The following is a 26,043-nucleotide window of genomic DNA, read 5'->3' on the forward strand; positions in this document are numbered from 1 at the left end:
GACCCCTTCATTGCGAGCAGAACAGTGAATATTTATTACCCGTCTTGTATACATTTATGTAGCCAGCAAGGGGAGTAGCTACAATAAGACCGATGCTCGTCGTGTCTGCAGCGGAGAACCTCTATCGCCTCAGAAACTCCATGCCTGATAAAGATGAGGCACCGACTAGACGCTGTGAGAGCGGTCGATTGGCGAAAATAATTAGGGAATTTGTACATTTCGAGTTACATACTTGCTACTGACGGTAAAGGAGAAAAAATCACGGCATCAAACTATATTTCGGTTCATATTTGCATAAACATGATTCGTTTCATGCTGGGTGGGGCCAGCCACCTGAAATAACGGTAGTACAGGATGTAAAGCCTCGAATATCTCATATACCAAATTGAAGAACTGGTACTCTTCTATGTGCGCAGGAAAAGTTACGTGTGCCGCAACCCAGAGAGAATTCTTAATCCAGAGAAGGATTACAGACGTTTATTTCATTATAAATCTAAGAAAAAATAATAATGAAAATAGCTTTAAAAAGGAATACACCAGCTCACATCATACATATGCAATGCTATTATATATTTATTAGTTTGTGGTATAATAAAGCTAACAATATTTTCAAGCAGCCTTTGAAAGTATCAGGCCCTATCTCTAGGTCACCCGTTGACAGATCTTTTTGGTGAAAGCTTCTATTGCTACAGTGCGTCTAACCGACATTTTACCTTTGATGAATTGGTTTGTATGTAACAAAAATGTTACCTCAGGAAATTACGCAGTGGACTCGAAAGTTTCCTCACCGTGAAAAAGTTTTTTCAGTGGAAGCTGAGGCCCGAATTGAACATTATTGCGCTAATGCTATTACCGAATGCCTTAGATTGTTTGGTTTATTTCTTACGTCACACTGTGTATACTTGTGTATACTGTGTACAACGAAAGCACTCGGGAAGGAGATATCTACAAATGTAACCTATAGTTTTTATAGCGTATAACTATATTTGCAGTAATTCGTATCCAAACAACAATCGAAATGTCTAGAGAACGTTCATGTTTACCTGCTCGATAGATAATGAACGCATACACGAATTCAGTCATGGGATAATGGAAGGAAAACTCGGTACGACGAATTCCCGAAGCAAAGACAGGGTTCCTTTAGCAAAGATGGCTCCCAAATTTGACCCCGATCATGACTATATATGACTTGCTAATTTTTGCCTGGTCGTGCCTGTTCCCTATCTGGTCTAGCCTTTGCGATACAAACATGCCCCACACACTGTCCGCATACGATACTCGTTGATGACCGAAGAATAATAACAATGAGTAAGGCAGCCACACGCACATGTTTGCCGTTCTTCTGGCGATCTCCTGTGTATCGATAGAATATTTGCCATGTCGTACATGCAAACATACGCTCATCTGCATAATTTCTTCTATGCGGGCCTTACACATACAGGGTGTTCAGAGATCTACATATATATATATATCTATGGATCTGAATAAAATATTTTATGGAAAACGCTTTCTATTCCGTTGCTTATATAATAGACAATACTGATTGTTTCAAAGGAAACAGAAAAAAATATATTTGACAAGTTTTCCTAGAGAACGAGCAACTCTTGTTTGGAACTCCTCAAGTTGTTTACGATTTCGATTAAAGTTAGACGTCTCCAAAATTGTAAAATCGTTAATTTTCCAGAAAGAATGAATACATTATAGATTTTCTAATTACCCTGTACATTCATTGTGATGAAACACACAGTAACAATAGGAAAAGTAGCGTCGAGCTCAAAAGCCGTCGAATCCGCGTTACTGTATGTAGCCGTTGTTCTATTCCACTAGTTGTGTGTTCTAACCACAACATCTCCATCGAATTAAACACCGGGTCGTTAGAGCAGATTCTTTAAAGCGGGCAGCATAAGCGTGTCGGTGCTGGAGATCGTGATGCAGCTAAAAGTTTGTGGCATCACTTATCACAGTAATGATCTTTACTGTCATCACCAGTGGCAGCGGCAGCATTACAAAGGTGCGAACATCGCCTTCTGCTGTAGTGAAGCTATATGAAAGCTATTAATGAGATATATATTCGTGGGCGCCAATGCACATACACTAGCCTTGGTACGTGATGAGTGAAGGAGGATTCACGACGTCGCCGTATAAACACCGGCGGGCGGCGACTGACGCAAAAAGCCACATTACTAAGTACTGGTTATTCTGACGAAGAGCAATCAAATTGAATCCTTGAATTTGCTAGGGTGACATTATTTTCACGGGGCTGTTCGGTGACCAACACAAGCGAGTATCCCATTAAAGTACGCTCCTCACAGCCCTTGAAAAGCTACTGCTACCCGCACCAGCCTAGCGAGAATGCCTACTCAACAAGTACTAAATAAACAGCTGAGATAAGCGAGGAGATAGTACGTAAAAAAGAAAACGTTTCCTTTATTTAATCGCTTACATGGTGTAGTGGATGTACAAGGTTTAAGCAGCGACCCGAAGCTCTTTTGGCGGGAGCAATAAATATTGTTAGCTTTTCTATCTGTATGTGGTACATGAAAGGCTTAAAGCTGTTCGGGTGTAAATTATACTAAATTGAGAAGAAAATACAGACTTGACGGGCTTACAGAATTTAACGTATTTTATATGGTTGAATATATTTCTAGCCTACGAAACGGTCGCAATTTTAAATTAACTAGCCCATGGTTAAATGTAAAGAATTAATCGCATGTATCTACTGGTCGCTTACTGATATTTCAATTTACTGTTTGGTGCACCTAAACAGTCTGCTTTAATTCATTTCAGTTGCTATTAGTTGAGACATTGTTGGATTGAATCGTATTTCCGTTTTCCATTAACATCCTGAGAATATTAGGCGATCCCTGGTATGGTGGCTACTGACGAAAACTGCGCAGGAGCCCGCGCGTGTCGTCAATGGCTATTTAAAACCCGAGACGCATAGGATCCGATTAGGGCGTTTAAGCGATTTTCGTGCTTTTGCGTCATTTTTGCTTCACACTTCAAGCCTGTTGAATACATAGTGGAACTTATACTTGATCCTTGGTCCTAACCACTGATGCTTGCACAACTGCTAGGCAGGGGGCGTTCAATTTGAACGTACAGAGGCAGCGATGCCGCTTCGCGTGAAATACCTAGACCTCAGGGATCCACTCAGCAACGCCTTCAGTTGCGTCCTCAATATTCCACACTGTGCGGTGTGATGTCGTTTTGGACCTTATATGGCGGTCGCAGACCGGAACCCGAAAGAGTCGGCTTATGACACTTTGACAGCCATACCCGGATATGATAGATCAGATCTGCAATATCTCGCACATAGGTTCAGTGGCTCAGCACTATAAATAGTACATAATCGAGTTGGATAATTGCAATGGAATTGGATGGCGTAATTGAATTGGGTTACACAATTTTCTTTAATTCTAAAATTACTTACTTCCAGTACATATTAGAGCTCCAAAGTATTGGAAAAGCCTACACTTATTCTGCCAAGCATCTTCGCCGGCGCGCTACGTCTGCCATGAGAAGATGCTACAACACCTTCGCTGCTAGACCCTGCAGTTCTTCATGTAAGGATATGAAACTCGAAATCGTCAAAAACGTACCTAAATCTCCCTCGAGCATGGTGCAGTATTCATGAACTTAAATGCATAGCATGTTTTGGTTGGGGCATATTTGTGTAGAGATGAATGTGCTTAATTAAATCATTACTATCATATTACTTAGTAATAATAGTTACTCAGACAATCCGCTATCGACTATAATCATTCTCCAGTAATGATGATTTTAAATTATATAATACAACAGAAAATAAGACGAATAAAAATAAAAAAAAATATGAGAAATTTCTCAGTGGGGACGGAGAGGTGTCTGAGCGACTTGCGACGCACCCAATCGACTTGTGTTGAACAAGATCCTTCTCAATCGCGGTTTTGTACTAGCAACGTTGCGCGAACCCACTCGGGTAAAATGGTCCGGCAACTGCCCACTAGGGGCATATATATATATATAAACGGCGAGCTTCCTTGCCAACGTGTGGTTGTAAAACTGGATGAGCTTCTCACCTCGATCTCGGTTGTTGGCAGGCCGTCAGCGGTACTGACATCCCCTAAATAGGAATAAGTAAAAGACCTGGTTTCTTAGTCTCCCTTCTACTCATCCCTATGTACGCTTTGGTGAACTCAGGCCGGTCCTCAGAGAACCTTGCCCTGAACCCGCCTCTTCAAAGCGATACGATGATGTATTTAGAGATGCCTGTGACACAAAACAGCTCAAACGTATGACGTTACCATCCTGTGCGTGTACTGCTTGTCAGACATATAACGGCCCGATATATATGCACCTGTTATTTTTTTTTCGCATGAATGTACATTTTACTGATGAGAGTGCATGACGTAATCTTAGGTGTACCATCTTATCATGTATAATTCTGAAATATTGCGGAAAACACTGAGCCATAATCAAGAACAAAAAAGAGGAAGTTAAAACAAAAAAAAAAAAAAAAAAGCTAAAAATCATCCTTTTTTGTCCATTTTCGTTTGACATCGTTTAACTAGCGATCCTTTTAGCTAGAACAGCTAGTGTAAAAATATGCATATGACTCCACTTAAGCTAGTGAGCAAAAATCAGACATAAATCACATACGAAACAAACTTATAGTTCCGAGCACACACTGGAGGCGAAAAACAAGAAGAAGAAGACCAGGGGTCATTAGTCCTGCTGTTTCGTGCAGAAATTATCTGTATCTGAAATCAACGTTTGTGCCATACCATGTCCCATGACCCAGAGGCTTGCTGACCTGCTAGGTACGTCTGCGTGTGTAATGTAATGCCGTAACCCGTTGTTTACCACCGTCGCGGCGACATCGGTTAATTTGGTCGCGCCTTTTGTCTTATTATGATTAATGTTATATACACAAATATGTAGAAATTGGCCATCTATTATCAGCAGCACTTGTGGCTCTTCAAGCAATTACAGAACCCTAATACAGCCAATATGGCCGGCAACGAGCACAAACCCTATTGAGAGACAATGTAGAGCTTGTGTATGTGCTTGGAATATTAGCGCCTTTGTGGCGCTACGCATCCTAGAAAAGGTGCACGCTCAATATGGTATACAGACGACGATTTTGTCGAATAACGTAGTGTAATCGCGTCCTTGGGAACGAAGGTGATCAGCTCGACAAAGTACAGCATCACTATCGATACTATAATTAATAGCTGCAGAAAGGAATAGCGGGCGCAACGCAGACCAGAGGCGCAAGAGAGTCAGTAGTTTGGAAACATCAAGTTGATTCCCTTACATCGATTGATATAGCCGTCAAAGACGGCAAATAGGACACGTGGTAGGCGAATCGTCTTATTTCGTGACCGCCGTTGCTCCGGTCGCCTAACGAGCTCCACAACATCCTCGCTCTGGGCCACTAGGTACTATAGAGTGGGCCACATTGATCCAGATTTACACGTGAAAAAGATCACACATCATTCTGACATGCTAAGCAAGTGACGCCATATCGCCTGGCAATGGTAATGTACGCGGACCATCAGGATAAGCCCAACAGAGATGAACACAAGCGCGGCAGGTCAGCAACTATTCGTTCGAGCAAGCGATTTCTTGAAACGAAAAGGAAACATGTTACGCCGGTGGCGCAGGTCGAAGGACCTCCAGGCCTGTGTCGGTCATTTATTTTAGGTGGAGAAAGAACGAAATGTAATAGATTGGTAATGTAGCATAGATAAAATGCAAAAAAAGCCAGACGCCGCCGACCACCTACATCAGCAGGCGCGGCGACAATGGCCTCTGCCGTCGCCACGAGGTCATCCCTTTCGCCATATTTAGGCGTCTGTGTGTACATATGCGAGAGCGCATCGGTCTGTTTTGATATGTTCACGTGTTTTCACGTTGTGGTGAACTAGCCAGCGGTTGACAACGCTGCGGTCATCACAACAGCTGCTCCTAATAACCGCCTGCTGCTCAGGCCAGGGGAATTCTGGACGGCCTAACAGGTAGATGAAAGAGACAAATAGATGAAATGCACCGATTCTAGTATGTCGGAAGTGTCGAAAATTGATTTCATAGTTTGACAAAGTAGACAACAAGTAAAACTCGCAAATAGTCAGTCGTCTGTCTGATCGTGGCGGGTTGGAAAATGACGATGATGATGATGATGATGATGCTAATTGTAAGCCTGCTTTTCCGGTTGACATGAGAAGCTGCCGGTTGGCATGTATTGCTTGTAATTGTTGTTAAGTGTTAATGGGTGTCTCTCTTATTATCATCCGTATATAATGTGTCTATGACCTATGGGTTTATTTGTTTCTTCTAGCCGGATAAACGATGGTCCCTGATTATCATATAGATAGAAGTTGGGCGGAGGTATAAAGAGTAGCTACGACCAGCCGCTTAATCAGTGGCTTTCAACTGGTAATTTTTGGTACTTGAAGTTGAAGTTACACTTAGTAATAATGAAGCCGTGCCCTGACGTCTGATTCTTATCATTTGTATACTCAATTGGTATTTTTAAAAAATGAAAACGTTAGTTGCAAACCAATGTGACCAGCAATAAGATTTCATGTGGACCGTAATAGAAACGTAACAACTAGTAACAAAAACTACTACCAATAGGTATATTCGCATAGAGGCAACTCTGCATGGAAATGGTGTTTATGCTCATTTATATTAAAACGACTACCAGGGCTAAATCGCTGCCACCAGTCGACATATATAATAATCAGTCAGTGGTAAAAGGTTTTCGTTGCCCCACGAAGACAATTGTCCTCCCCTGCACTTCGTCGTCTGACACATTAATGCCTGCATCGAAAGTGATTCACTAGAGAAGATCCTTGATTCGCTGCTGTTGTAACTATATCTTCAATACTAAAGATAGCCAATGGCACAAATGAATTGAAAATCTTCAGCGAACAAACGTACTCTCACTTAATAGAATCCTGAATCCAAATGAAATACACACGCGCATCTTGGCTTTACTTAAACCTGGAGCTATCGCAAAAAACGGAACACTCTATTCGACACCATTATCTACTAGCGCGCAAAATGAAATTAGTCTTGCGGACCTTGAAACGTTTTCATCAATGAACTGTTTTCAATATGGGATCTGTTATCAGCGAATTCTATAGCCTTGTTTCGAGCGTTACGTTTAGTATTGCCGTCAGGCACTTTATCGGACGGCTGGTTCTCAGCACGAAAAAAACTATGCCTATGCCCGTATTCGAACTTAGGCCACAAATGTGTCCCGAGTTTTCTAGCTGGGTTCAGCTAATTAATCTACTGAAAGAATGAAAAAATATCCCTATGATCCTCTGCGATGCAAATTATGACTTCAGGACAGACAGGACATAGGTAGAAAAGACTTCAATTTAGAGTAATGCCCAAAGTAAGAAAAAGAAACAATGCAAAAAAAAGAGTCGTAAGCGAAACTCCGCAAGTGCACGGCTTATGAATAGGTTATACGTCAGGGTCTGGTAATGCGTCCCCTGGGTCACGAGTCACGTTGCCTAATAGAAAGGTTTGCATACTTAATATTAGGAGCAGAGATTTTTGAAATCTGGTCAGCTCTTATCTCGGTAAAGAGAGTTCCATGTCTCGTAAAAAGATCCTACATGACAACGCTCTGTCGCATGCAGGCCACCCATTGATAAGTAAAATTCAAAAACAAGTTGTATATAGAATGGGCTTAATTTTCTAAAAATGCCAAACGATATTTGCACTTCATTCAGGTTTAACGTATGTTAGCCTTATTTGAGAAATCGGAAATCCGCTCAACGAGACTATGAGGTTTTGATGTGACTAGATACGTGGCACCGTATTGTTGATAGTAGCCTCTTCATATTATACGCTGAAGTTTCAAGTCGAAATTTTGTCGCTAGAATAGTTTATACAGCTTAGTTGAAATAGATTATAACACTTGGATCTTGTCCGACAATCAGAAACTTCTAAATCGTAGCTACAACAGGTAGCTACGGCCGTAAGACCTAATTTCTTCTCCGTTTCCTATTGCTTCCTGTTTTGTAATGATGATCTTGAAATAGCGCTGTTTTCGTTTGAAAATTTGTTGCGTAAAGATACTCAGTTTGGTCGTTTGTGCTGCATCAGATATCAACAATAAAATGCAGCATAACCTATGTGCATGATATGCGATTTTTCGAAAAACGTGATCTGAAATAAACACCAAAAAATGAAGGAGAACGGCAAAAATGTGTGGGGCATTTTGCACGACTATTGCCGACAAAAGGCCCCTCTTGGTTACACATGTCACAGAAGTTCGTACTTCCGTTTAAGTTCCTAAGGTGCAGTTATCTGTTTACGTACGATATGTCAGAGGTCATGAAGTGCTTTATCTAACGACGATTGACCCAGCTTATAGCTGACCGTCGAATATTCTTTACTTGTGGCGACTTTTTTAATGAGAATCCTTGGGTAATTGGCGTTGTGAAATTATCTTAAGCATGGCTTCCGATCTAAGCTTGACAAATCTTCAAAGAAGCGGTGACCTTAAATACAAAAGCAAACTGTATTCAAACCGTGAATATATTATCATGTATTTTCACATAACTGGTTATAATAATGATATTCTTCATAGTGGTGTTTTTTCGTCACGATATACACACGTACTATGAGTGCCGGCTGGACAGTTCTTGAACGGCATGCCGACATTATGATAAGGCTAATTTGTGACCCTCACGTCAAGCAGAACATTTAGGAAAATCTCTTGCTGACCATACTTTACAAAATCATACCTAGGGCCAATTTAATATTATTCTATATGTGAGGGATGTATATATATATCACATGTGTTCCGTCGCTGCTCACTGAGTATGTATGCTAAAATAGCCTTTTCCGTATAACTATCGATTAAATTCACCCAATATATTGTTAATATCATGAACAAGTGTCGTGTGTTAGTCAACAGAGTGTATCCAGCAACAATACGTTAACATCAACACACGGATAACACGTTATGCTGTTTCTCGTCTAGCGAGGTGGGCACTAGGTTTCCATTTCGGCGAAATACATTGTTTGTTCAAGGCTCCGACGAGTCTCTCAAACGTTATATGCCGCAGTTGCGGTTATGTACGATACAAATATAGTGTTGCGTTGGCTAGATCGGTCGACCACGATCACATTACACCGACGAGGAAGCTTACGCCGTATGTTAAGGGGTTGCTTGCGGAATTAAGCGACGCCGCCCACCGTGGTAAGTGGAAGGAAGGGGGGGGGGGGGGGGCAGAAAACGTTTTTGATTTAAGCCGACTTTGCGCGCGCACGAAGGTGCCCAAGCTAATTCTCGTTTGCGCATCTTTTAGAGAACCGATGATAGCGTCGCGTTCAAGCTAAACACAAGGTTATAGAAACTCCGATTAAGCCAGATGACAGACAAATTACTGGAAGGCAAACTACGTTTGTTCTGAATAGTTTTAGTAGTGGTTCCGCTTATTTTTTTATTGGTAAAATGATAAAGCAGCAGTGGATAAAGTGATATTTAGGCAGTCTAAATTGAGTGAGCATAAAATTCGACAAATTCTCATATAATTGCGGTGAGAGAAGCGGTTTAGCTTTTAAGAACCGCACACGCGATGGCAGGAGGTATGTGCAAGACGCTCCCATACCCATAGCATTAAATGTAGGCAAAGAGTCAGGTATTATCAGCGTTTAATGTATGGTTGAAGTTAGTATCAAATACTCGAGCCCTCACATGCTTTTTCGTTAATTAAGATCCACATGTACCTGATATGAAGAAACATATCGGTACAACACGGACCTATTTAGGACAAAGATTTAAATCTTAGAAGAACAAATCGATTGAAACAAACATTAAATAGATGGGACGCTTGCCAGAGATAATTTAATTTCACTGCCAAGTTCTACTCAGCAAAAAAGGCGCTGTCTTCACGTTTCTGTCAGTTGCTCCATGACACAAAAATCGAAATATTCTATTCCATCTGGTTCCACACTGCCAGGTTGCTCCGCGAAACATAATTCACAGCGCACGAATTCGGTTGTGTACTTTTATTGGACTAATAGATAAGTGTGTAGTTTGTTTGTAAGATAACGTACGTCGCGTTAGCTCTGTTCGAACTATAACTATTCGAAAGGGAATCGCGGTCTTTTACTTCTGATCAGCTTTCGCTCGGGAAGGCAGCGACGCGGCTGCCTTCGCAGGATAAAATCGTTCCTTGACTTATGAATGTCGTTGGCATCAGTTTTTATAAGAAAATGACCCTTGTTTTAGCATCGGATATCGGTCGAGAGGTAGCAGCACACGCGTACTACTCCATTCACTGGTGCATCTCGGTCACAACGCATTGGTTAGGGACCAACTTCTAACTTGGAGGTTCTATATAACCGAATAAATGCTAAAGATAGCAATTCTCACTGTACTAGCCTTTGATTCCATGTTGATTATGCACGAGCTTGTGTGTGGTAACGTTGAAGACACGTTAGGAAGTTGTTTTGTGGAGATTTTGTAGAGCTGGCTTAAGCATTGTTTCTCTTCTCAGTATGCACGTCGCCATCTCAAGTTGACTGGCAAAATAAAAACTGTATTATTATCATTGTCATCTATAGAAATACGAACAGAAGAGGAAAAAGGAAAGGCAGTAATTTACTAAATTAGTTGTTGGCAGTTAATGGCACCCATTAGCCACTAGGCATGCCGGAGACCTGCGCCTATTAATATGACTACATTTAACAGATACAAGGTCACTTTAGAACTGTGGTTCACATCGATTTGTAACGCTAGCGTATTATACAACTATGGCCGTGATAGCTTCGTCTACTGTGCTGGGAGCCAGACGTATGAAGGAAGACATAACGGCGATACTGGAGGTAAAATTTGAAACAGGGACAATAGTGTGCTAGATAAGATTGACAATTAAGACTATAGTGGTTCTTGGGGTAACTATGTGGTCTTGGGGAATGAGTTCGTTCGGCAACCGTCGACCACTATAAAGAGGTCTATATCAGGATATATAGATTACTTTTATGAGTTTAAGACCTTGCAGAAGGAACTTAGGTTTGTATTTTTTTGGGGGGTACTATCTTGTTTCGGTCTTTGTTTTGGTTGAAAATGTCTGAAGTATATCGATGCAGAAATCTATTAGAAGGTTGGGATTATGGGTTTTCATATTACGTCGTTGAAGTCGAAGCAATATAGATGTCATTTGGTAACGTATTATTTGTAAACGTAACGAACATCTATATAAAAAGCTGCATTGTTGAGACTCATAGAAATCATGAAGACGCTAGCTAACTGTCCTTCATGATCCATTTAATTTTTCAAAGAAATCTTCATACCATCAATATATAATATAAAGAAGAGTGCGCCGAGCTGAGAGCGAGCGCTTGAATCCGTCGTCTTACGGAATTACTTTAGCGGGTTTTTGCGAACCGGAAAAAATGAAAGTTAGTAATAAACGCCTTAGATGGAGACAGAGAGTTATCACTTTTTTTTCTGACAGCGGTTGCTGTCAGACTCCGTTTCCTTTATTGAAAGTACGCTGCACCCACATTTCCCGTTATTGTTATAGCATTTTTGTTCCACAAGGGCCGACTGATAAGCTTGTTAGCAAATCGGTAACTTCAGTTAGGTTACCAGTTCTCGGTAGATCTTTAAATCAACAAAATAGGATTTTTGAAGAGTTACGTAGAACTAGCTTTGAGCTTGCCGGACTCGTCCTTGACAAAATCCTGTTTTGGTTTTGATAGCGTTTGTGACTGACGACCACCCAGAGTAACGGTAGCAAGCTAGAAGAGGACCTTGAAAAAATTTGCAGAAAGAATTTATTCAGGACTGATTTTGGAAACGGCTTCAGGATATCCTTGGTTGACCTCATGACACCAACAGACTGCCCCATAAGGGGCTGTGGCAGTTTTCAGAAGCAGATTATGTCATACTGCAAGTCGAACCTTATAATGTTCATTAAAAGAAACCACCACCTTATCCCTAAAATAATAAATAAACAGACGTCTGTTCCCTGATCGGACAGAACTGGTTTCGTACGCGAGACATCTTAATCTACTTTTTGTTAAAGACATCACCAGCATTAAGGAATCTCTCGTTTGAAAGAAAAGCCAGCGTTCGGTGCTAAGAAGTTAAGGCCATTTATTCAAGAAAACTCTTTTAATCTAGAAAACCTCTTCACATTTCCAAAGCTTACTTCACTAAGTTGTGCACTTCTGTTATCTACAAAGTGTCCCATTATGATTTGTCACCAGCGGCGATGTTTGTAAACGTCTATGCACTGGTTTGTAAATATAAATTTTATCATAGATAAATATAATAATTATCATAACAACTCCTTGCTCTTCGTTGCTTAACGCTTGTGATGTGTTCTAAAGGACGGATGCTCCAAGGGCAATCTCTCATGACATCACTTCATAGACGCTTTTCATGCCAATGGCTTAAAAAAATTCTGCATAATCATTGAACAAACTATAGTAGAATCTTATTTCTCTCACTCGTTTTTATAGGGATAACGATTTCATAGGCTTGATGTATAGATAATAATCGATATTAGTGTTATCGTAAAAAAGGTTGTCCTTACAAAACACGTACGAATATTTTTTGGCTGTTTGTACATTTTCATATCGACTCTCCGATCATGCTCCAACGCTAGCAGCCCTCAAGGCCGCATCAGTACGCTTTGGGCGTCACCAAGTTACTCTTAAGCCCTTTCAACCACTTCGACTGCGGTGTATTTTGCGCGGAAATCCGTTGCCCTACGTGTATTGGACGAAGGACGGCGTACCCCTACAGACCAACATGTCTTCAGGGTGAGTTTGCCAACGGTATTTTTTCCGTATTGTATGGAGGAAACAAAACGGTAGTGATTTTACATTGAACGTCTACTAAATAGCTATAGGTACGTTTTGCTCCTATTGGTATCAGATTTGAAAAAGGATGCTAGACGGGAAAAAAGTGAGGCATTGACCCAAGTTTAAGTTGAGTTAATACTACTAAATTGTATTTGTGTTGAATCATACAAGAAAAATTGCCCGTGTAATTCATATAAAAATGGCTGCTAGATTTCGGATTTCAACATGTCAAAATTGCCAAACAGAAATAACGAAACACTGTCTGGACATACTATATTTTTGCATTTTTTGTACGAAATCTATATGCATGGCGATTGAACGTACGATTAAAGACTAAAGCGTGAAGTTACAATTAGGGTTAACCAACAACATTCTGATTCAGAATTCGGTGGTCATTGACCGCTCAGGTCAATCGAATGTGATCAGTCACTAAGCAATGAGCGTCAATGGATTTATCAGAGAGATAATCGCAATTAAGTCGATCCAAAGCCAGTCACAGTCGAGCATGAACCTAAAAAGGACACTTATGCTGTTGTGATGATACAGTTCGAAAGTTGTCGGAAGGTAGCTCTCACGTGGAATACAATACATCACGAACTGCCAACATCTTTGTCCGTTTAACGTCAATGTTATTGTTTTTTTTTTAGGACACAAGGTTAAAGATTAGATCGTATACAGTGGTACAGCTGCGAGTATTACTACCTTGTAATTTCATTCTTCATCTTTGACTTGAACACTGGGTAACACGTTTTAGATACACAAATAGTCATATGAAATGAATAACCACAACTGCGATATTTTTCGATTTTTATTGCGGTTAAAAACAGTAAACAAAGCGTACCTGTTGTCAACATACCAATTTGAATTGAATATATATTGCCCGCGTAAACGTAGAGACAGCAAAGTTTATAGGTAGGATAATTATGTTCATACTTAGTTAAACGGAAGGACCCCAGCCGAATATAGTAGACACGTCGATGGTAAGACAGCTCGTGCGGTAAGCGTTGCAGGGCCGTCTGAGGAGGCAGCACTGTGTCATAGTGAAGGACGCACTGAGTTTACGCCGCGACCTCCTCCAACCTTCGGTTAAATAATGGCACCGCTTTATAGCGTAGGTTATATTTGCGTGTGACTGATTCTTTTCACTTGTTCTAATTTCCTGTTTGTATACACTATTACGATATATGTATGTATATGCTGCACCTTCAACGACGACGACGACGACGACGTCCGTCTTTCATTGCTTCTTTGTTACCAACAAGAGCTTTCGGCTTTTACTGAGTGGTATTATTCTTTGATGATATTGTTTGACGTGACTTCTGATTTGCCATCATTTGTATCGCTATTTAACTTAGCATACATTCAATATTTGTCCACAAATGAACCGTAAAATGAGAACTGCCACCATCTCCTACGACTGGAAAGCTACGTCTCTATATACCTTTTCTATATTTATCCTAATTAAACGAGAAAATAATCGAAAGTTTCTCTTGATTTGAAACGTCACAGAAGTTCTTTACACTGCCATACCTTCTATATTTTATAGCTAACACCGCTTATGGTCATAACGTACAAAATACTGATATTTTCATTAATGATCGTCACCAAAAATGGAAGAACATTAAAAAGGCTTTTGTTTCCATTTGCTTGAAACTCGTGTTAACCTTCTGATAACGAGAAACGTTCAAAGTCGCCGGTTTTATTCCTTGACGCTCGTTCTCTTCCAACAAACTATTGTACATATATAAGCCGCCGTAACTGCCGGCGCACTTATTCGCTAAGCTTTATAAACAAGCGCCTACGCTGTTTTAACTTGATCGCAACACGTTGCAACCTCTTTCTTAATTTCTTTTATCGCTTCTTCGTCGTTATGGCATTTATGTTGTAGATTTTGTCTTTGCTTTATACTGCCGAAAACTGACCCTCTACTTATGACCTAGACAAAAGTTCCGCGATATTATATGTATATATATTGTGTATTAAAATATATGTATTTACATTAGTTTACGAATCCTATCAAGACGCACTGGGCTGGCGTGTGTGCATTTGACATCTTCGTCCCGCACTCACTGGCCCCCTCTGACATCATCTGAAAACGTTGTGCGTCAGATACGCCTACACAACGCAACCTATCTAGCCTAAATAGACAACATTCACATCGCGACCTGTTGCGAGTAAAAGCAGATTAAGACAATAGATTGCAAATAAAAACTCTAAACTTCATACAGGCTAGTAAAACATACGTTAACTGCTATTGATTCCTGGTCTTAGTCTTAGTTAGGTGGAACTGCTAACTTTGTTTAACGATACACATTCGGTTCTGCCGCCTTTACTAAGCACACACTACCGACCTGTGGATCAGGTCCCAACAATTTTGTCGAAATGCTTTTAAATTTCAAGAGCCGTTAGGCACGTTGAAAGCAAAATGAAATAGGAAGTCATGACAAAGGTCAAAGCATACTGATCGAGGAAAAGGAAAAGAGATTCTAGACAAAAATCAGCTATAAAACTATTGCCTGATTGGAAATATCGTTTATTTCAACCTATTTCAACCTAAATGTGTATGTACATTCAAGAACATGTATTGTTTCGTTATTGTTGCCATTGATTTTCTGAAAAAAAAAAAAAAAGCGCGGCTTTCGCAGCTATCTGATACTCTTCAGACGAGCTTCCGTGGCAGACTGACATGTGCCGCAACAGAGGAGAACGCGACCTCATCAAGGTGACACCATACAGCACTTTTGTTTCGCATGTACATGATCAGCAACAAATCATATATTGTTTCCAGTTCTCTCCGGAGTACGTATTTGTTGTTATAAACATTGATCTCTCTCGTTGTCGTCGACGCTTTGCCGCATTTCAAAGTGTTACATATGCTTACTTATGCATCTAGCTCCATTTATGTATACTAATCCTGAGCAAATTATACAACATTTATGACGATAACAGTTGCAATCGTTTCTAATAATATACTACTGGTTGTTGTAAATGATGTCAATTATATAGTAAAAGCATAGATTATATGTTATTAATAAATGGTAACTTTTATGCTACTTCGACGACGTCCTTGGCTCGGTAGCAGTGGGAGTCCGGGGTCGTTTCGTTAGTACTCGAACGCTTAGGTATCGCTATAAAACTGCTGTTGTCAATATGTAACAATATATATTGTCTGGCGTTCGTTGTTTTCGATCAAATTTTAGAAACAAGTGACTCAACTCCAATGACGCCGGCGGCCATTCAATAGATACAAGATCGTATAATACAATTGCAATGGTAGTTTAATTCAGAAAGGAATACTCGGACTAAGTTCTCCTAACGATGAGTACCGCTCACTTCAATTGTCCTTTTTCGCTTTCGAACGAGTGGCGACTCCGTTCTTTTCTCCATCGATAGAGTTGTTCTTTGTACTCGATTCCTTTCCGGCAATGACCGTTTTCTGATCCTGAGAAGGCTGCACAACAGCGGCCGTCTCCTCGTCGGGATTGTCGCGGTACAGGAAAAGCTCCTTAATTTCACCCTTTACAAAAGCAGTAAATAGGGGTATGCCAACGCACAGTGGGACTAGGTAGAGCAGCGCGGGTTGGGCATGCTTGAAAACGGTCATGACGATGACGGTGATGAGTAGGCCAATCACGTACGAAATGAAGGCTACTATAAAATAAAGTTTCGAGCCAGAACCTTTGTTCAGGTCATAGCGAAGCAACAAAGCGATAAATATGCCAGGAATGACTATATCACCTAGGCCAAGCATTGCATGGTGCGATCCCCACACTCCCACTTCAAGGAAATCCTGTGGGAACAGCAATTTGATTGGGGCTTCAAAGCTTTTGGCGACGGTCACCATGACGTCGGTACCAAAAACCCAGAACACATCATAGACGAACAATCCTCCAAGGAGAATGCAGCCGGTAGCCACCGAGTTGAGCTGCAGAAGCTCAATGCCGTTATGAGCGAAGGCAAGCCCGAAAACGTTGTTGGCAATCCAGTGTTTCTTGAGCAGGTACCAAACCCCCAGGCCACACGCAAACGCTAACGCCATTAGGTCGAAGTGATCGAATGCCAATTCGAACACTGTATCCTTTGCCTTCAGACGTTGCATATGGAGATGGTACTCCTCGTTGCGAACGAGTTTTTCGTTGATGACGTGACGCAAGATTGGTGCTGTTACATGTGCCAACGCTAGAACTCCGATCAAAAAGAAATAAAATGTCAATAGCATATTGACGTGTTGGGTACCGAAAATCTTAAATATCACATACAGGCCGAACAATGCACCCGAAGCGACTAGGGGAAACATCATTGCATCCTTAGTTGACATAGTTTCGGTTTGTTCACCGGACTCCTTCGACGACTTCTGATTTTGAGCGGACTTGAAACTTCCGAAGATGATTGGTAAAATCGACATAATTAGAATGCTAGCATATGCTGTCACCATCCCTCCGGTTGTTGCCTGATACTTCGATTTTTCAGGGGCGGAATCCGGTTCAGATGCATTCTCAGCAGCCTGCGCCAGAAGGCTTTTGCCAATATCTAAGAGAAATCCGACTTCCATGGCTGTTGCTTCTTATTAGGCACACTTCACACGCACACTACTAGACCAGTAGTAAAAAGGAAAATTAAATAGCACCTCAATTAACAAAGCGAACGGTGCTCAGGTGCCACTTAACTGCTGCTGTTGTTACTGGCACGAGGAGTTGATAGCTGAGCTACACGGAACGAGGCCGCACGGAGGGTACAGACGGAGAGGAGCCGGCCGCAGGCCACGGCTACCAGCTGCTAGCGACTACGGATGCCGTGGCAGAACGATTCTGATGACATCAACACAAAGCCGCAATGGTCGCCGCCATCTCGGAATAGAAGCATGAGAGAAGGGCTGACACGCGCCAAAATTTAAGAACGCACCCAGTTACCATTTACGCCGCGCTAGGAATAGGCTCGCGCATATGTGCCAGCCTGTTGTGTTTTTGTCTATGACAAGCTTAAATTGCTTATGAGTTGCATACGGAGAGAACACCATATTGATAGGGTTGTCGATGTGAATCAAAAGGGCACATGAGAGGCGAGCTTACCTAGCGCCTGAAGTAATGCTGAGCGACAGTACTCCGAAGCGTTTCTTTTTATAAGAACTGTCCCCAACGAGTGTCAATAACTAAATTGAACGAGAACGAGAACGTTTCCTTATGCCGCGCATTCAAAATCTGAATGTCAAGTAGCGTTTTTACATACGCCTATATCTTTCAAGGTTGCCAAATTTCTTTTTGGAAACAAGAGTAACTCACCGAAAGCTATTCTGGATTTCGCATAAAAATAACCTAATCGATAGTGACAGTAAAGAGTATACTAAAGGGTTATCGTAAGCCACAGCCTACGGATGGCCCCACAGGCTCAGACCTTTTGCGTCGGATACGCTCAAGCAATGATCTTCAAATATCTTAGAAATATTTATTAATTATTGTAAAATTATACGAAAAATTGTAATGAACAAACGCAACGCGAAACGTTTTTGACTTTTACGCCTTTATGAAGTCTTTATGACTTTAACGCCTCTAGTCACCACATTCTTTCGAGCTAACAAATCACAAGCTGCTATAGCTTGGAATCATTTTAATCTTTGATGCTTTCAAGCAGACTGGTGCAAAAATTACTTGATGTCATTTTACTGAGATTTTCGAAATTGAAATGTTGCTTAACAGTTTTATTCAGTAACGGTGAACATGTTACTGAATCCTATACAAACTTTGAAAAATAACTGACGGTCTTAACACCCCGTGAACCTTCGGGAGAAGCTAACCATGTCCATAGCCGTCCTATGTGCTCCTCGGACTATCTTTGGTTTTCTAAATTGGTGCTTAAATTGGTGCTTAAAAAGAAGCGTTGTATGAAATACTATTTATTCGGAGTTATATAACTTTGTATTTTCTAAAAATGAGGTTTGCCAACCATGGGACAGTCACATAGATGGATCCGATCACTTCGGATAAGATCGGTTTTCGTCAGTGAATCTATACGCGCCGCTGATAATAATCTGTTGACTCAAATAGATAAGCTAATGGGTTCGAAAGCAAGTAAATTTCTACATCACATATTTAAGGCCGCACATCGACGAGTTATTTGATTTATCGGTATTATTACTATTATTTATAGTGTCTTTTACTTAACTGTACATCATATTATGAGGTGCGTGGCTATTTCAAAATTATTTCTAATATGCCAACATGAACGGTAGAAAAATCACTTTTAAGATTTTTACGTATAACGTAATGCGTACATAATAAACTTTGCAGTACATAGAAAACGGCATGCATAATCTTAAATAGCACATTTATTCCGCACATTTCCGTGAGCTTTACTATAATAATAAAAATAACCATGAAAAACCGTTCGTAAGTACATTAAATATATTTTTCTTTCTTTTTGGTGCTGTTCTACTTTCGTGCCGACCTATTCGTAAATACGCGTCATAGACGCTTCCTGATTCGTCACAAGCGACGACGGTCACGCCTTAACTTAAGTTCGGTGCGAACTACCGATTCTGGTGAGTACCGATGTACGGCTTCAAATGTCATTTCCAGACACCCGGCAAGCGCATCCGTCCACGTCACAGTTCGTGACATTGTCTTCGAAAACCGTCGTTCTCCCTGGGACAGACCCAGGTCGGAATATCACGAACAAGCAACAAATGGTAGGGTTACTACTATTTTTTGTTTCATTAATTTTAGCAAGTGCTGTTCTCAATATTAACGGTCTAGAGCCCTTTGTTTTACTATGAGAAAGTAAACGCTGACGCATCTCTAGTCTTATAACTTGGCATAAATATGCGCTAAATATAATTGTTGTCATCTTCAAAGCTGATTAAAAAATATGAACCTATTTCATTTGTAATGCACACGAAATGCGGTCGGAAAGATAAGTTATCCGAAAAAACATTTGAATCCAGTCTTGGACGTTAGAACATACTGCTTAATAGAATCTAAGTTATACTTTAGAAACGAGGAGCACAATCTGATTTCGTTGTCGCATACAGTTACAGCGTGAGACAGTTGCTGTAACAAGAACGAGCACACATACTTGTAACATATTCTAATATTTAGATTTTATGTTTACGATAAAAAAAAACTTGAGGGTATTCTGATTCTAGACAAACCCTTCTAAAACGCTGCCATAGCACGCTAGAGGCGATCATTAAGGTGCACTTCCGTATAATAAAAAAGACAGTGTGAACTTTTTTAGCCGTCCACTTTGCGGATCCTCTTCCCTAGAAACAGAGAGAGAGATTAACTGAAATACATAAAGAAGCTTTTTTTTGAGCACTTTTACCGTTACTCTCTTCCTTTGATGAATTCGACAGATTCGACTCATACAACACTCCCGTGCCCTTTGTCATCATATTGTCTCAACGGGGCGACTTGCATCCTTCTTGAAATGATCAGCGAGCCCTACTGCGTGTGTCCCGATGGCTTCCATGGCCTGCGCTGCGAAAATAAATTGGTACTGGTACATCTCGGAAGACCTTCCCTCGACAACGCTAACAACCCCCAGTCGATTGGGTCCCCCGGTATGTTGTGGCCAGGTACGCATGCTTCTCCCCCTTTCGTCGCGCCCTTATGTTGACGCGACATGATGAAAATTGCATTATCATGGTATAACATTATGCGTCCAGCGTACCATAACTGTCGGTCGCCATTGACAGCGAATGTTACGATCTAAACAACAGATCATCACTAATCAACAGCCTCAGTATATCGCTATACACAATAGAGTTGAATTGTAGTAATGCCTCGCTACTAACCTCAAGTCGGGCTTCCGTTGATTTACCCTCAGTCGGCTTAACTTGTCGAAAAACGTATCTATGGCAGGTAATCAAAAATAACTGCACGGTTCCCATCTGTCGATAGCAAAGTTGATGCCCTTAACGCTGCTATCGACAGATGGGAGCTAAGGTTTCGCATCGTCAACTGTTGTATGCATGCTAAAGGTAGACATAATTATCGTGATAGCGGTTGAGGTACGATAACCGACAGGGGTTTAATCTGTTTACGCTAGGACGTATATCATAAGAATGCACTATGGACAGTACATTTTGAGCTGAGTAATGTAATAAATGCCGCACAATAGAAAAATGATTGAGCAAAAGCGTTTGTTTTTATCAAAAATTTAACTACGCAGTATCAATAACTTACGTTTATAAATACAGAAAGCGTTCGTGTCTAGCCTTGGAAAACTTTTGTTAAGGTATGAGTAAATCACCGTAAATAATCGTACTGGTAATGGTATCGCATTTGACTGCCAACACTGCACTTGCCACTCAAACGAGCTGACCATATGTCGTCTATTGGGAGGACTCTTAAATATACTTTTAGCGAATTAGAGACGGCCCTCAGGGCTGTCAGGTGATCAACTTAACACCACGCAGCTCATTAGAAATTCAGACGGAGGTTTCTTCATCATGGCATTCGTGAGCAGATGTCCAAATGCTTTTCATATTTTTACATCTATGGACAATATAAAAAAAGAAGTTAGAACTTGACTGGTCGAGTCTCTCTAAAAACTATCTTGATCTAGTATAGAAAAGAAGGTTCTTAACATATTAACCTAAAATATATACTAAAGAATTGTGCAAAACGTTGCATAGTCTTGGAGACCTTCAGTTTATGTTCGACTAAGCAAAAACTATTTTATCCCTCGTTTCTTATAATGAATGTTGTTTTCAGCCGAAGAATACCAAGTAAGATCTCTGAAGGACCACCCACTCTGGAGGCGATTAGAACAGCATAGCCGGTCAGCTGGGTTACAGCGTCGACAATGATTATGATGATTTTAGTATTATTATAGTTAAAATGTTTATTGAAGTTTCGAAGACATCGAAATGGAAATGTTGCCAGAGACAAACGACGATCTTCCTCAGCGAAAGGAAGTTAACGATAAATCTACTCTAATAGCGTGGATACATATACATACCGAGTAGACAGACCGTCAGTGGTATTTTTTTCGCAATAGTATCAACAATATTTCAACAAGTATTATTATGGAAGGATATATACAGACAAGATAATAGAAATGGGAACTATTATAGCTGCTGTTTGACCTTGTGCAGTCGAATCCTCAGAGACCCTTGGAGCCTTCTCTTTCTCAGTAATCGTAAGGACGCCGAATTTCATGTAAGTAGCTTTTGGCGACATCAAACAGGTACATATTATATAGGCGACAATATTTCAAATTACTAATTGATTGATAAGCATTATTCTTAGAATACAGGATCGATAGAGATGTGGGAGATCTTCACGTTAAAGCTTTCTTCTAGCCCATAGCAAAACGATCACGATATGCCAACAAGATCTACTACCATGTGCATATATTTTAAGATAAAATATATCAATAACTTACACCATCCTAGTTATTCTGCAGGCATGTGTATTGTTTATAGGTAAATTGTATACAATGTCCTATTTGGTATAATTGGAAGATTCATCAACTTATTATTTAAACAATGAGAGGTTGTTAAAGTTTAAGAAGAGCTCGTTGGTTATACTGTATAAGTATGGACAGCATTACGACGCTAACAGTAATATATTTAAAGAAAAAAGCCGTGCTTGAAAAATAATGCAAAGTAATAGGAAGCAAATTAGGTCACTATTTCTGCTCTTTGCCTGTAAAATGATGGTAGCCCTAACGACAGAGTATATTTTTAATATCAATGTAGTGAATAAGCGACTTCCAAAATCGGATGGGAAATATGAGGGGCTGGTATTCACGTTGTTTTTCGTTGGTAGGAAACCGCTTGCGGAGGAAGTTGTAGCTGGGGCAATGTAAACAAGGAAACGAAAAGCCCGTTTCTCGTGTTTTGTTGTTGTTAACGTTACATTCCTTCGTTTGTATCTTCCCCAAATAATCCTGCTTTTCGAGATTCGGAACGAGAGACCAAATGCAGACCAATGCGGCGAGTGACCATCTTTGCCACCCATGCAAGCATATATCTATCAATCAGTCAATCTGTGTATCTCTGATGCGTGACTATCGATAGATGTTTTTTGTTTCTATGCGTTTATCGCTTTACTGCTAACCTACGATCTCTATAGCCGTTAAAAAACTCAAACAGATGATGTTGCCGTCGTTTGTTGAATTATCTGTCAAATCGCCCATCATCACCTTGAATGATTTGCTGGCCGAAGATAACCGTTACGTGTACGCATAGGTACGTGATATGGCTTTCGGCCGCCATGTTCCACGCGAGAAGCACGTTACATTAGCTAAGAGAAATTGCTTACCGTTTCACACTTGGAATATGCACGGTATTACAAATATTCATGTTACTGAACAGCATCTTGTTCTGAAATGTTGTGTTTTCCTATGAATTGGTACAATATATCAGAGAGAACTAAGTGACAATCGTCTTAGTCACTCCGAAACTGAAATACTGTTGCTATACTTATATATTTTTTGAACAAACTATGGTATAAAAACAGCCCTGAGCAAACACCGTTTGATTGAAGACGAATTATTAAAGCAAACTAATTTATTTCTAAACTGTTCTATGACGCGTCATTTTAACAATCACTAACGTGACTCAGAACATTGGCTAAATATGCATATTATATAATGGCAGATACAGTATAGTACCATGAGATAGTCATCTTTTACTCGTCGTATTTTGCTCTGGATAGATCATAGGCGCAACAGTTCGACAGGAGGTTTGATCGTTTCTGTTTTTTGGGCAATTGCGTCCTGTTGAGCATAAATTTTACCTCGAATCTTAATATAAAGAGACCTAATTTTGATTCAGGTGAAATCAATTGTAGCTATATCATCATTTAGAAAAAGAAAAGCGAAATCTTAAAAAGTAGCTCAACTAGCTGAAAGTGACACCTCGGAACCACGTCGTCGACCGCATTCTACGATTCCAGCACGATAAGAAAGCAGCATCATTTTGATCGGTTTGTCCGAAAATGAGTACCGTGGCCCCCTCCGGTTATAGGCAAGTACAAAGTCTGATTAAGGTCAATATTTTGTTGGAAGTTCTTAATGTCACAGCCTCAAAAATCTTCCGATTGACCCCTGAGACTTTGAGCGAAGCGAAAGAGTTAACACTTTACACCTGGGCCTTCACTAGACGCAGAGAATCTAGACAAGCAGCTTAAAAGCCTAATTCGAAACAAAGAAGCTATTTAATATCCATTGTGCTTGTTTTGCTGTAAAAATTTTCGCTTCATGCGCCGAAAAATATGCGTGTAGTTGAACAGTTGGACGGTAGACAATTAAAACCGTCTAATGAAAAGCCATTTTCAATCACATCCCAGCTAGTATCACGTCACGTTAAAGTCACACCGAGGCCTTACTCGAATGGGCAGCTCATTGCAAGGTCTGAGTTACTACAGCCGACAACGGCGCGTTGCTCTACTGGCCACCTTCTGCTGGTTTAGTGAGAAACCGGACAGGCATAGGAAGCTAAGGAGACCTTTAAGTTATTCATAGAGTAAAGCCGTTGGCGAAGCTGATCGTGATGATATTGCTATAGGACAACGTGTTTCGAGGCGTCATGTGAACGTGGCGTACTCAGCGTGGCAGAGTTTAAGCTCGACGAAACTGAACACAGGGGCGGAAGCAAGCAATTGACACAGCGGAACAGAACCCAGGTGCTAGCCCCGTCTTTGAGTTTGACCCAGCTATCAAAAAGTGATAAATGTAGTCAGCCGTTGCTGTTATCGACAGGGGAGACGCACGAAGTGACTATTGAGAAATGAACGGTAAAAGAAGGTAGAGGGTGGAAATAGTGAATAGAGTCAACAGCAACAACGCAGTGAATAGCAGTGAAAGACGGCATCGTCAAACAAACGAGCTATATACGCCAATAGAAAGAATCAGTTAGGCGGTTCAGTGTTACAGGGGACGATGTGTGCCGTTGCAAAGTCAAATGAATGAATCTCCTCCAATGTCTCTGCCTACTGCTGTATAAATATAAATAAAAGGCAATGTCGTTCGCCGATGTTCGTAGCAACGGAAAAAGGCTCTTATCGTCTATAATGCCAAAACATGCTTAAGAATCTCTGCTGCTTAACTATGGCCTGAAGCGTAGCTTCTTACTGAAAAGAGCAATGAGCTAGTAATAAATGAATGGTCAGGTTGAATCGAGTCTGACACACGACGACAAGGCGCGAGCAGTCGGCGCGGGACAGAGAGTCGAGTCATGGCGTCTAAAGCCGCATCTTGTGTTTATTTGGCAAACGGCCTTCGTTAGAGCGGCGGAAAGCCAGTCATGAATCTGATCGATGTAGCCAAACAACGAACCCGAACAGGCAACTGATAGCCGAACGGGCGCTATGGCAAAATGGCTGCAAAAGTTCACGAGGAAACGCTTGTGTACTAACGCTAATAATGGAAACACTTTTTCCATCATGCAGTACACACTGATGTGCCAACTGTGCAGTCCACCGATCAGGCGACTATTGTGGGCGACTATTTTCCGTGTGCCGGTTCCGTGCCGACCCTTGCAGTTAGTACCGGTGGCCTTGTCTACACGTGACAAATGCTGTCACCACGTCCATGCTGCTGCTGCTGCTAAGCGATAGATGGATCGTGTTGGGTTGATTCTTCCTGTGGGAATCTACTACTACTACACTGGCTGGTCTACTGTTAGTATTATAAGTGGCTAAAACTTCAAATCGTTATAGCAGAAGAGCTGGCAAAGATCCTTAGTTCAGCCAATTCACTGCTTGAGTTGAAAAAGTTCCGCGCGGACGACGGTGATGTTGGCTAACTATAAAAGATTTATTTAGCGCATTATAGTAATTTATACAGAATTTCGCGCTAGTGTAGCTTACGGATTGACCTATCCTATTTGACTTCCTGTCAAATTTCAGGTGGCCGAGGTTAAGCGTTCACGAGCTGCGTCAGTCGACGAATTGATCATATGGACTAGCACTCACGTTATCTCTTTATTTTAGTAAACACGGTGAATCCAAGGCCCTTTCATTAAAATCTCTATGAAGAATACCCAGAAACGAAAATGATCACCGCCTTGATTTGCCGTCGTGAATTCATACATCCAGTCCGACAACCCCGACACTAATTATCCATTTTATGCCCTCGCCTAAATAAGAGATAAAATGTTTTTTCCATTCTGTTCATTTGTGTTTGGGGAGTACTGGGACGAGTGGGTACCGTCAAAGAAGTGAGCAAACGCCTATATAGATATGTATGAAACACAAACACCATTAG

At 40.9% G+C, this 26,043-nt stretch overlaps 2 protein-coding genes across 4 annotated transcripts in view; one reads left to right on the forward strand and one right to left on the reverse strand.

Annotated features, from left to right (window-relative positions):
* LOC111269319 (uncharacterized) overlaps positions 1–26,043 on the forward strand; it is a 32,798-nt gene extending 6,755 nt beyond the window's left edge. Inside the window, exons 2-6 of one of the 3 annotated variants that reach the window (XM_022848805.2) lie at positions 12,633–12,789; positions 19,296–19,513; positions 20,180–20,401; positions 21,543–21,989; positions 25,686–26,043. In XM_022848805.2, the coding sequence (XP_022704540.1) occupies positions 12,633–12,789; positions 19,296–19,513; positions 20,180–20,401; positions 21,543–21,637 (692 nt within the window). In that variant the 3' untranslated portion in view covers positions 21,638–21,989; positions 25,686–26,043. The remainder of the gene's footprint in view (positions 1–12,632; positions 12,790–19,295; positions 19,514–20,179; positions 20,402–21,542; positions 21,990–25,685) is intronic. The other 2 variants (XM_022848807.2, XM_022848806.2) reach the window with 2 other exon arrangements.
* LOC111269320 (signal peptide peptidase) lies at positions 15,329–17,638 on the reverse strand. Its single transcript, XM_022848808.2, has one exon. It carries the CDS (start codon positions 17,381–17,383, stop codon positions 16,166–16,168), a length of 1,218 nt encoding a protein of 405 aa, XP_022704543.1. The 5' UTR covers positions 17,384–17,638; the 3' UTR covers positions 15,329–16,165.

This window comes from Varroa jacobsoni, unplaced genomic scaffold, assembly GCF_002532875.2.
Source record: "Varroa jacobsoni isolate VJ856 unplaced genomic scaffold, vjacob_1.0 scaffold_1378, whole genome shotgun sequence".
In the NCBI taxonomy this organism is placed as follows: Eukaryota; Metazoa; Arthropoda; class Arachnida; order Mesostigmata; family Varroidae; genus Varroa; species Varroa jacobsoni.